We start from the raw sequence: 13,117 nt of genomic DNA on the forward strand, positions 1-13,117 counted from the left end.
AGAAAAGAAAATTAGAAAAAGGAATTAGCTTCCCAGTTTCTATTTTGAAATTCGTGTAATTATGTGAATAATGTTGTATAATTTTTAAATTTAATTATTTTCTGTATTTCAGAAGTGTAATTGTTGCAACAAAAAAATCAGTGATTTTATCTTCTACACCTACTGCAAGTGTATCTACCAATGATCTCAGTGTAGTTTCTCCAGTAGATTCATCCCAAGCCTCAGATGTGGGAGGAGAATCACCTGGTGAGTGAATTAGTGAATAAACAAAAAGTTTTTAGATACCATTTTAGCAAAACTTAGGAATTTTGATAACATTAAGGAGTTTGTTAGTCATGTCAAAGATCTTTGTGCCTTTCTTTATATTATATTGTTTATTGTTAGCTAATTTTTAAAATATATTGTTTAATATAAAATAACTTAAATCAAGCATTTCAGTATTTTCTCTACTAAAACCTATTAGTGTGTGATGAATTCTGCTGTTGGACAGATGACTATGAATGAATGATTGATTTATGAAAATATTTCCCCCCTTTTATTCCTTCCAACATTTAGGAAAATGTATATAGAAAGTGGTTAAAAAGTTGTGGTGACATATGGTCCTCTCATGATTTCAGTTATCAAATATTTATTAGTATTCCCTATTTTGTTTTCTCATGCATATTTTTCTGAATTAGCGGCTTGGAAAGGGAATGCTACTCTGCAGTATAAGATCATTCTACTACTGTTCATCCTGGTCCAGTAACTACTGTAGCAACCTTATTTTTATCTATCTCACTTTCTGTGATCCTTTGGAGGGTGAAGAAGTTTTGTGCATGTATCTAGGTGCAAGATCCTAAAAAAGGGATTAAAGTTCTGATACATGCAATAACAAGGATGAACCTTGAAAATATCATGTTGAATGAAATAAGCCAGATACAGAAGGACAAATACTGTGTGATCTCATTGACATGAAATAATTAAATAAGCAAATTCATGGAGTCGGAATCTAGACTATAAGTTACCGTGGGATGGCATGAGAATGGAAATAGGTAGTTAAAGTTTAAAATATGTAGAGTTTCTAATTGGGATAGTGGACAAATTTTGGTAATGAATGGTGGCAATGGTAACACAATATTCTGAACATAATTCACAGCATTGAAATAGATATTTGACTATAGTTAAAAGGGGAAATGGGTTGTATATGGTAATAGAATAAAATTTTTTAAAAAGCCATGGAACTGCACAATATAAGCATGGAATCCTAAGTTAAACTATGGATATACAATTATAGAAATGTGCTTTCATCAGTTGTAACAAATGTACCACAGTGCTTGCACTGTGTTAATTATAGGGTGATATATGGGAGCCCTGTATTTTATGTATGATTTTTCTGTAAATTCACATCTTCTCTATTTAAAAATAAAGGAAAAAAGTTCTCTCTCCCAGTTTTATTCAGTATTGTCTTGGAGGTTCTAACCAGTGTAATAAGACAGGATAGGAAATGAATTGCAATTAAAATTTGAAAGGAGAAGAAAAGAATCTCTATTTGTAGATACGAAACAAATATCTATTTGTAGATATGAAACAAATATGTACAGAATCCAATGGAATCTACGAAAAAGTTATTGGAACTAGTAAGTGAGTTTAGCAGTATTTCAAATTTATAAGGTTTTTAAACAAAATCAGTTGCGTTTTCATATACTAGCAATATATGATCGTTTATTGAAATTTTAAAAATACCATTCATAATATCAAATATAGAATATTTAGAGATAGATCAGAGAAAATATACTTAAGATAAATACATTGAAACCTAGAAAACATTGCTGAGAGAAATTAAGGGCAACCAAAATTATTATTGGAGACTCATACCAGAAGCTATGATATTGTTAAATGTCAATTCTCCCAAAATTGGCCCATGGACTCAAAGTAATCCCAATCAAAATCCCATCAAGTTTTAGTGCAGAATTTGACAAACTGATTTTTAAATTTGTATGGAAATGCAAATTACCTTAGAATAGCCAAAACACATTTGAGAAAGAAGAAAGCTAGAAGATTTATACTGGTTTCAAGACTTATAATAAAATTATTGTAATCACAACAGTGCAGTATCGGCGAGAGATAGATAAATAGATCGGTGGAATAAAGTAAACTGATCAGAATTCCCAACATATAAGTGATCAATTAATCTTCAACAAAGGTGCTAAGTCAGTGTAGAAAGATAGTCTTTTCAACAAATGGTGATAGAACTATTAGATACTCATATGCAGCAACAAAAAATACAATTTACGCTGTAACTTCCACCATATAAAAAATTAATTCAAATAGATTGTAGACATACATTTTAAACCTAAACTATTAAAGCTTGTAGAAGAAAATATAGGAGACATTTTATGATACTGACTTAGGTAAAGATTTCTTAAATATGACATTAAAACTATGATCTGTAAAAGAAAAAAATGTGATAAATTTGATTTAATCAAAATAGACTTTCTGGGATTTAAAAGTTGCCATTAAGAAAATGAAAAGCCGTGTACTGGGGGCGAACATTTGCACGTAATATTTTTGAACAGTATTTGTATTGCAAATACATAAAGGAGTCTCTAAATGCAATAATTTGAAAGGAAAGAACTGTAAAAAAAAAATTGAAAAATTTGAATATACACTCTACCAAAGAAGGTATTCAGACAGCCAAAAAAAGAATTGATAACAGATTGAATTCCCAGAAGGATTCATCTGGTGACTCTAAAATGAAATTGATAAAAAAAAATAAAGGAATTCCAAAGCAGTGTCTAGGGGATTATATTAAGATCAGAAATAATGTTTTTACTTCTTCTTTTAGGATATCTCAGGTAAGTTTCTCCTTTTATTTGCCTTTTTATCTTTATTTGGTAAACTAGCATATCTCACTTTTGCCTTTATATTGCTATAGCTAATAGTCAGGGATGAGTTTTGCGTGTATATGTGAGAGAGAGAGAGAGTTGATGGACTGTAATAATTTATCCCAAAAACAAAGATTATGATTGGTTATTTCTTTTGTCTTTTTTTATGTTTTTAAATATAGGTTATTTAAATTGTGTTTTTAAAGGATTCTTTTCTCAAAATTTTAAATCTGATTAGTCCTTTACAAATTGTATAGTGCTTAGTGATAAGAGAAAGTACTCATGATAGATTAATTTTAAAAAATGTATGTAATACTTCACATCCCATGGAATTATAACTCTGAAGTATGTACCTTTTATAACAGTAAAACAAGGAAATATACTATAATTTACCTGATTATGTCCATGTGGTTGGAGTATTGGCAGCTTTTATTTTCAAAGTTTGGATTTAGTGCTTTTTCCCCCCAGTATTTTATTAATAGTCTTGTATTAGTTTTATATTTAGGAAAAATAGTTATTAAAAGGATTTCCATTTGGAAACCAAAAGCTGCAGTGTTAGTAGACAGTTTGAACTGCTTTGCTTTTTTAGAATCTCTATCTTACTTAGTAAGAAAATATGAAGGAAAATAAGTATGCATCTCTACCAGTTTTTTCTTCCTTACTGTCCTGTTGTATCCTGATGTCTTCTATCTTTTTTTTTTTTTTTTTTTTTGACATGGGCAGGCACTGGGAATCGAACCCGGGTCCTCTGGCATGGCAGGCAAGCATTCTTGCCTGCTGAGCCACCGTGGCCCGCCCGATGTCTTCTGTCTTTGGAGGAGAAACAATTTGGTGATCCATTTTGGGCTGAGTATGGAAATTCCTCCTCCTCTACCCTCAGCCAAACCTTTTTAAAAATATCAAGCGTGGTTTTTTAGATCATTCCCTGATGAGAAAAAGGCAAAAGTTACTAATGTGTATGAAACTGTATGCCCTCTTTTATATTTAGTAATAGTGAGTTCCTTATTACTTTCCCTGAGTAAATGTAGTAATTTCAGAGTTTTACAATACACTGAATAAAATAATTTCCTCTTATTTTGAATTTATTACCCTTTAATTTCCGTTTATGGGATGCAGTAAATAGCAATTCATTGCCTTCACTACTTGTCCCCTTTATCTGGGGATCAGAGTAAGTAGGATCCTTTGAATGATTTTAAAGATGTTCTTCGAAATTTAAATCATTATAGTCTTTGGAAGAGATAAGAAACAGATAGCCCATAATACGGGCACTGTTTTATACAAAACAGTATTTTGAAGCTATTATGCTTTTTTCTAATAGTTCATCATAATATAAAATGATCACCCTGAAAAATTGTATGCAGAATAACAAAATAATTTGCTATTTTGAAGACTCGTATTTTTTTTTTTATTTTGCATGGCCAAATGTCGTATTTACTGTCCAAAAAAGCAAAAACAAAAATAAAGTCCAACCTACCCCATATTATCAATCCAGTCTATAATGTATATTTTTCTCCCTGTTATTTAAATTTTGTATGATTTGTAATGGTGGTGTTTCTAAAATGATGTACCCAATTTTTCCGTTTTGGGCAAGAATTTTTATTCCCTCTCCCCTAGCCTGCCTTTTTTGTCTTTAAATAGTCATTCCTCTTTTAGTCATTCCAGGTCTTTATGATGATGGTCTTTCTTACTATTACTTTGTTTTGGTTTCCATACCTGACTCTTTCCTTTTCCTCTTTCATTACACTCTTGTTACTGTTATCTGGTGTCTCTATTTCAGTTTATTACTTGTATTCTATTTTATTAATTGCTGCCATACACATTACTACCTTGATATGAAAAATCTAACCCTTTGTAGTGTTTTCAGTCTTACTTTTTCCTTCTCACTCTCCTATAGCTCTACTTTACATGCCCTTGTCATGCCTTCCCTTGTACCCTTGTGACCTACTCTTACACTTAGGATCTAAATGCCACAAATAGTTATCTTTCCCTGTTAAATATTGTGAACTGCCAGATTTTTTTTTTTTTGGTGAATCTCATGATTTATTTTCATTAAAAAATAAGTGAATAAGTAGGCTGTATCTTTTGAAGTTTATTCTTCTTCCTCTTGGTTCAGGCAAGATTTGGAAAAACTTCTTTGCAGATGAATTTATTATGATTGTTTGCTGAGCAGAGCAGTATATTCTTGCATATTTGGATGTAAGGTATTAGTTTTGTGTTGCTTTCTTAATATGAAAGTACAATTAATGCCTATACTGATGGACCTTAAAACATTGTCCCTTGGGAGCCAAAAACAAAATATAAGGTGCCCAAATTCAGTAGTAGATTATTGGTTGATAAAAAAAATATGCTTGATAGTATGTTATGCATCAGCAGTAGTGGGAATGTCCTGAGAAGAGCCATTTGAATATAAAACATGAGTTTCAAAGTAGAAAAGTTTAAATTATTTGGAAATTTTCATATTAAAATGAGATTTCTAAATTTTCACTATTAAAGAGAAACTAAGACTGAGAATTTCTGATCATGGAAAAATAATTACCTCAACTTTATGTGAAATCTGTCAAAATATTATCACCCAAATAATTTTATAAGTATACAAAATTTGAGGAATTGCACATTATTAAAACTATAGTATACAAATTTTTAAATTATACAAATCTCAGATTTTAATTTGAATAATATTCCTTAGCTTCTGCAGCATTTTATCAGCAAACTAGTAGTATAATTTAATGTCAGTAATTGGGAAATCTCCCTAATGAGTGCTAAAAGCTATGCAACAGAGAACAAGATATGTACTTTTTGTTTATTTATGTTTTCAGGGACAATTGAAAGACAAAATAGGGTTTTAGTAAGTACATCAACTCTGGAAGTTTTAAGTTACTTATCAACAACAGTTTCATAGACTAAAATACAGTATGGTTTCTGCGTATTAGCATACCATTGCTCTTGAAATATGCTACTTTGTTTTTCTACTGTACTGCTAAGCATAAAAAATTAAAGCAAAATTGAAGCTAACCCAATAAATGAACTAAATACATTATTCTTTAGTAGTCTATATGCTGGAGGTTCACTAATTTGTAAAATTTAATAATTCTACTTACTAGAATATTAAACCCTGTTCACTTTTTCAACACCATGCATATAAGTAGTGTTTTTTGTGGGGGAGTGCATGGTCTGGGAGCTGAATCTGGGTCTTCCGCATGAAAAGCAAGCATTCTACCATTGAACCACCTGCACACTCCTAAGTAGTATTTTTTAAAAATCTTTGGAGAAAATATTTGATTCATAAAATCTTTGCTTTATATAAAAATTGGCTCAAGAGACTTATCTTTACTCATCCAACAGAAGTTTAGTTTATTTGATGAGGACTCTTCACTGGGCTTGTAGATGAGCCCTTCTGAACTAGTTCATAATGCAGTGTTCGGAGTGTGTGTGTGTGTGTGTTGTGTGTATGTGTACATGTATGTATGTTATGTGTTTAATATGGAAATACAGTACTGAGCGATTAAAAATTGGCATTTGCTTTTAGGATACTTTATTGTAAGGGTCGTTATTTATTTAGATCCTTAAGGACCTTGAACAAACAATTGGCTACTCTCTGGATAGGTGCTAGACAGACTATTTATATTTTCTTTTTTGTTCTTTTGAGTATCTGGAAAACTGTCAGTTTGAAGGAGCCAGTTTATCTGTACAAGGATAAGAAAAAGATGTCAGTATCTTTCCGTATGTTGGAAGTATCTTCTGCGTTTATGATGGATTATCATTGTTAGAAATATTTAGTTTAAAATTAATTTGAAACAAAAAATTTGTGAATTTATGATTTTTATCTAAATTTTTAAAAATGCAAAATATATTTGGAACCTGGAAATTACTGATCTATTTGGCTTATTTTGTGTGTGTGGTATTTTTTTCCTTGTAAATATTGTTAATAAATTTAATTATCTTTGATGGTAAAGTGTTTTCTTTTGATTTAAAAATAACACTTGTAAAAATATCTTTCTCTTATATGCTCTTTTGGGTTTGAAAACTGGCATTACTTTAATGGTAGTACTAGGCAATAATTCTTTTAATTGTTTTATTTTAAGTGAAATAATGATATTCTCAAAGCTTTTTTAAAATATGCATTTCAACTCGTTAAAATTTAGGGTCACATAGTATAGTAAAAGCTAATGTTGCTTTTACAGCCGCCTAAAGATGCATTCGAATGTTATTTTAGATTTATTACCTCCATGTTTTTAGGTAGATACAACCTTGCATTTTCCTTTTTATCAACTTCAGAAAAGTTCCCCAAAAAACTACCAGTAGTCCATTTATAGAAAAAGTCTGTTATACTCTAAGTAAAGATGATCTTTTAAAACTACCATCAATTTAAAAACAAAGATTTGATTAATCACTAGTATTAGAAGTCAGAAGTTAAGCATTGTTCAATGACCACATTATTGTTAAGATTTAGAAAATTGCAAGTGTAATCCACTGAGTGGATACTGGTTATGCTTCTTTAGTAAGAATATCACAGAACAGAATGAGAAGAAAAGAATTAAATTACATGGTGAGCAACCCAGTTCATAACAATATTGATGGTAATCACTTGGCTAAGATGGATCTGCTAGTATTTCTATATTGAAAATTTAATTTCTTTTCCTTTATAATTGTTTTATGGGAACGTACTTGGAAATTTTTGGAAATTGTTTAAATAGCCTATTCCTCAAATTGTCTTTTTATTCAGAACAAAATCGCCTCATGGTTTCCTATTTTATTCAATGAGTTATACATAGTTGTTATTACTATTCTGGTACTCTAATCATCCCCAGTTTCATCATTGGGAGCCCTTTCAAGCTGTTGTCTGTGTCCTTGTGAAGTGTCCTTATCATTTCTTGGGCATTTGCTTGTTTTCTAAAAAGCACAAATAGATGTTTAAGTTCATTTTGTACTTATCTTCCTCAGACCTGGAATCAGTCATTTCTCTTTTTCAGTTGAGAATGGGATTTAGAAGCCAAGATCTGGATGTTAGATGTGCAAATTGCTGTTAGGGTATTGTTCCTTACAGGTCCTCTCTGTGGACAGAGCTATGGAGTGTTTGTTTCTAGCTCTTTGTTTATTGAAAACCACAAATTCATATGGATACCTTTAATTCCAAGCTATTACCTCAAAGTTCTTTTTAATTTTCTCTTCTTGAGTGCCTTCTCCCCATGTCTGGGCTCTGATACCTTGCTCTGGTTCTGCATGGTCTTTGCCCTGGTGCATATGCTTTTTTTGATCTGTTCCAGCTAATTGTGTTAAAACTGAAGAGTTCACAAAGGTAAGGGGAAGAGGGCTTTATTCTATTTAAAGTGCAGTGTTTTATATTTTGCACATGTAATGGAAAAATAATCGATTATACGTGTGATATAAGATTACAGATGCTCTTTTTTGAGAGCTCTAGGCTTTTAAATTCACCTACTTTTACTGTCATAATAGGAGTAGTCCTTCAGCAGTGAAAGAAAAGTTGAATATGGTTTCTATGGCTGATGGATTTGGAAGCAAGCTATAATAGGGCCTTTCGTGTCAGATATTCATCTTCACCACAAAGAAATCATTAGCAACTTTATACTCAGAGGATGTGTTTAAATTATGCAAATGTTTTTCTCTAGTTTAAGTACCATTGAGGATGTCATTTGGCCAAATAAAGATTTTAAATAATTATATAATTCTTCCTTATCTAGTCTTTTGCCAAATCTCAGATTTGATGCTATGGCTTTCTTGATTTTACCTGACTGTGAAAAATTATAATTTTTCACAATCAGATTTCAGTTGCTTGCTGACTTCAGTTGTAATATACCTTTGATTGTAAAATGCATTCCAATTTCAGAGATACTGTAATGTGAAGAAATGTGTATCTTACCATGCTAAAATAGGTTATTACAGAAAAAGAATTCTTAGAGATTTCTTTATTTCTGGTTCCATTTAAATGGGTCCATGATTGCTACCTTTCTCAGTTCAACTCTTTTTCTGCTTAAATTCATATTATCTAGTCTCAGTCTGTGCCCTTTAAGTAGAGACCAGTAGGAACACACCTTTGGTTGATCAAGTTGGTTTACTATTCTTTGCTGTGAGATAGAATACACCATAGGAGACTTCAGGGCATCTCAGTAGGAGGGTGTTTAGAAAGGACTTACAGGATTGGGTTTGCATTGGGTGGTTTGGGGGAGAGTTTAAGGAAGTAGAGCTTTGTCATAGATTGGATATTGCCTGGACATGACAGTAATTTTATGACTGGATATCCTATCCAGAAGGAAGAAAACTAGATCAAGGGTAAAGTAGTAATTTGAATAGAAGCAACAAGTCACATGTTAGAATTCAGAATGTTTGATAATATTTGTTATTTGGGCAGAGTTCATGCTTTTATATATGTTCAGACATGATTTCAGAAAGGTATTATTTTTATGTTGATTCATCATGTTCACAGAGTAACTTTGTCTGATATTAATGTTCTGTAAAATTGATTATATCCAACAAGTGAGCACCAAAGCTTAGCTGTGGGATCCATGCCAGTTCCTATCAACACCAAGACTTAGTTGATAGTACATGGCCAGACCCTGGGTATCAGGGGCTGCTTTATGCCTTCTCATTCACTTCCACCATTCTTCTTTCTAAATCCTGTATGATCATTTATTCGTTTTTCTCTATCTTCACCTCTTTCTGCCTATACCATTTTGTTCTTTCTAGATATCATAGTCATACATAGGTCAAAAGTTTGAAGACTGAATTAGAAACACTAGACCTCTGTTGGTACATAGATTCCAGAATGCTTTGAGCTTCCCTACTGTCCTTGTTGATCAACTTTGCATATTCTTTGTTTCATTTGCTTTAATATGTTTGCCACCTCTTTTGTTTTGTCTATAGACCGTTTTTTTTTTTTTTACTTTTTACTTGGAAATAATTTCAAATTTACAGGACAGTTGCAAAAGAATACAAACCCCATAGAGAACTCCAGATACTCCCATCCCTAGATACCTAGTCCACCAATTTTAGCATTTTACCACCTTTGCCATATCTGTCTCCCTTTCTCCCCTCTTTCCCTTCCACCTATCTACCTATCTATCAATAAAACATTTGAGAACAGTTTGTACATCATATTCCTTGAACATATAATACTTCACGTACATTTCCTATGAAAAGGATATTTACTTATATAATTTAAGTATAATTATGAAGTTCAAGAAATTTAATATTGATATAAAGCTGTGTTCTATATTCCAATTTTTTCTTATTTCCCAATAATATCCCTTTGAGCCTTTCTCTTCTATTTTTAGATCCCATCCAGTATCATGTATTGCATTAAATTATTTCTTTAGTTTCTTTTTTTAAAAAAAGTTAATTGTTGAAACATACATACAATATAAATCTTCCCATTCCAACTCCTTCTAAGCGTACCATTCAGTGAGATTAATCACATTCACAAAGGTTCAATATTCTCACCATCATCCATTACTCTTTCTCTTTACTCCAAACAGAAACCCTGTACTTACTTTGCATGAACCCCAGCATTGCCCCAGACCCCACCTCTGGTAACCCATACTCTACTTGATGTGTCTATGAGTTTGCATATTCTTTGATATTTTCTTTGTGATTACCATGGGGTTTAAATTTAACATCCTGAATCTATAACAGTCTCATTTCCTTTGATATCAACTTAAATAATATACACACACTATATTTCTATACCCCTCTGTACCCTATTTTTACGTAATTCTTGTCACAAATTCTGTTTATACATTGAGTGTAAAACCACTAACAATAAAGTGATTTATCATTATATTTTCTGCATTTGCCTTTTAGATCCTGTAGTGAGTAGAAAGTGGAATTAAAACAAAAGTATGATGGTCCTGGTATTTTTGTTTACCCATGTCCTTATCTTGACTAAAAATCTTCATTTCTTCTTGTTGCTTCAATTGATTGTCAAGAGTTCTTTCTTTTCAACATGCAGAGCTCCCTGTATGATGTTTTGTAGGGCTGGTTTTTTGGTGATGAAGTCCCAATCTTGGTTGGCAGTTTTTTGCTTTCAGTAGTTTAAATGTGTCTTTCAGCTGCTTTCTTGCCTCCATGGTTTCCAGTGAGAAATAGGCATTTAGTTTATTGAAGCTCCCTTTGTTGCTTCTATTTTGCAGCTTTCAGAATTCTGTCTTTTGGCATTGAACAGTTTGATTATGGTATGGTGTTATGTGGGTCTGTTTAGGTTTATCATATTTGAAGTTCATTGAGCATCTTGGATGTGTATATTCATGTCTTGTTTCAATTTGAGGAGTTTTCAACCATTGATTTTTTTGAATATTCTCTCTATTCCTTTTCTCTTTCTTCTATTGGAATCCCCACAGTGCCTATATTAGGTACACCATATTATGGTGTCCCACAGGTTCCTCAGATTCTGTTCGTTAAAAAAAAATTTGTTTCCTTTTTCCACTCCTCAGGCTGGATGATTTCATTTGTCTTATCTTCAGGTTCACTGATTCTTTTTTCTGCCAGCTCCAGTCTGCTTTTGAACCCCTCCATTCTGAGGACCAGAATCATCCAGACTAAGGAGTGCAAAGAAGAGAAAATGAAGAAAAGTCAACAGACATTTTTTTTTTTTTTTTTTAAGAAAGGGAAACATTTTTAAACATTTTCTTGTTTTATTATATTTTGTTTGTTTGTTTTGTTTTTTACATGGGCTGGGGCCGGGAATCGAACCGGGGTCCTCCGGCACGGCAGGCAAGCACTCTTGCCCGCTGAGCCACCGCGGCCCGCCCTCAACAGACATTTTTTCCCAATTGAGTGGACTTACCTCCCTTCTCAAAACTCAATTGGCCATAAACATGAGGGTTGATTTCTGAACTCTCATTTCAATTCCATTGGTCTGTATGCCTATCTTTGTGCCAATGCCATGCTCTCCTGCTTACTGTAGTTTTGTTATAAGCTTTAAAGTTAGGAAGTTTGCGTCCCCCTACATTGTTATTTTTTTAAAGATGGCTTTGACTGTGAGGCCCTTTACTCTTCCATTTCAATGTAATAATTGGTTTTTCCATTTTTGCTAAGAGGGCTGTTAGAATTTTTTTTAAATTTTTATATTAATTAAAAAAAATTAACAAACAAAACGTTAAGATATCATTCCATTCTACATATACAATCAGTAATTCTTAATATCATCACATAGTTGATTTAGAAAAAAATAAAAAAGACAACAGATAAAGAAATAAAACGATAACAGAAAAAAAAGATTATACATACCATACCACTTACCCCTCGCTTTCATTTACCACTAGCACTTCAAACTAAATTTATTTTTAACATTTGTTCCGCCTATTATTTATTTGTTTATTTATTATTTTTTTATTAATTAAAAAAAATTAACACAACATTTAGAAATCATTCCATTCCACATATGCAATCAGTAATTCTTAATATCATCACATAGATGTATGATCATCGTTTCTTAGTACATTTGCATTGATTTAGGAAAAGAACTAGCAAAACAACAGAAAAAGATATAGAATGATAATATAGAGAAAAAATAAAAATAATAATAAAAAATATATATATTAAAAAACACAAACAAGCAAACAAAAAAACTATAGCTTAGATGCAGCTTCATTCAGTGTATTAACAAAATTACATTACAATTAGGTAGTATTATGCTGTCCATTTTTGAGTTTTTGTATCTAGTCCTGTTGCACAGTCTGTATCCCTTCAGCTCCAATTACCCATTATCTTACCCTGTTTCTAACTCCTGATGGTCTCTGTTACCAATGACATATCCAAGCTGATTCTCGAATGTCGGTTCACATCAGTGGGACCATACAGTATTTGTCCTTTAGTTTTTGGCTAGACTCACTCAGCATAATGTTCTCTAGGTCCATCCATGTTATTACATGCTTCATAAGTTTATTCTGTCTTAAAGCTGCATAATATTCCATCGCATGTATATACCACAGTTTGTTCAGCCACTCGTCTGCTGATGGACATTTTGGCTGTTTCCATCTCTTTGCAATTGTAAATAATGTTGCTATAAACATTGGTGTGCAAATGTCCGTTTGTGTCTTTGCCCTTAAGTCCTTTGAGTAGATACCTAGCAATGGTGTTGCTGGGTCATATGGCAATTCTATATTCAGCTTTTTGAGGAACCGCCAAACTGCCTTCCACAGTGGTTGCACCATTTGACATTCCCACCAACAGTGGATAAGTGTGCCTCTTTCTCCGCATCCTCTCCAGCACTTGTCATTTTCTGTTTTGTTGATAATGGC

General features: G+C 32.2%; 1 protein-coding gene across 2 annotated transcripts in view; it reads left to right on the top strand.

The window, feature by feature from the left end:
• The window catches only part of LRBA (LPS responsive beige-like anchor protein), a 1,037,640-nt gene that overhangs the window by 276,061 nt on the left and 748,462 nt on the right, over positions 1 to 13,117 (top strand). For both annotated transcript variants that reach the window (XM_077139839.1, XM_077139840.1), the window contains one exon: positions 113 to 246. In XM_077139839.1, coding sequence (XP_076995954.1) covers positions 113 to 246 — 134 coding nt within the window. The remainder of the gene's footprint in view (positions 1 to 112; positions 247 to 13,117) is intronic.

Source organism: Tamandua tetradactyla, chromosome 22, assembly GCF_023851605.1.
Source record: "Tamandua tetradactyla isolate mTamTet1 chromosome 22, mTamTet1.pri, whole genome shotgun sequence".
Lineage (NCBI taxonomy): Eukaryota > Metazoa > Chordata > Mammalia > Pilosa > Myrmecophagidae > Tamandua > Tamandua tetradactyla.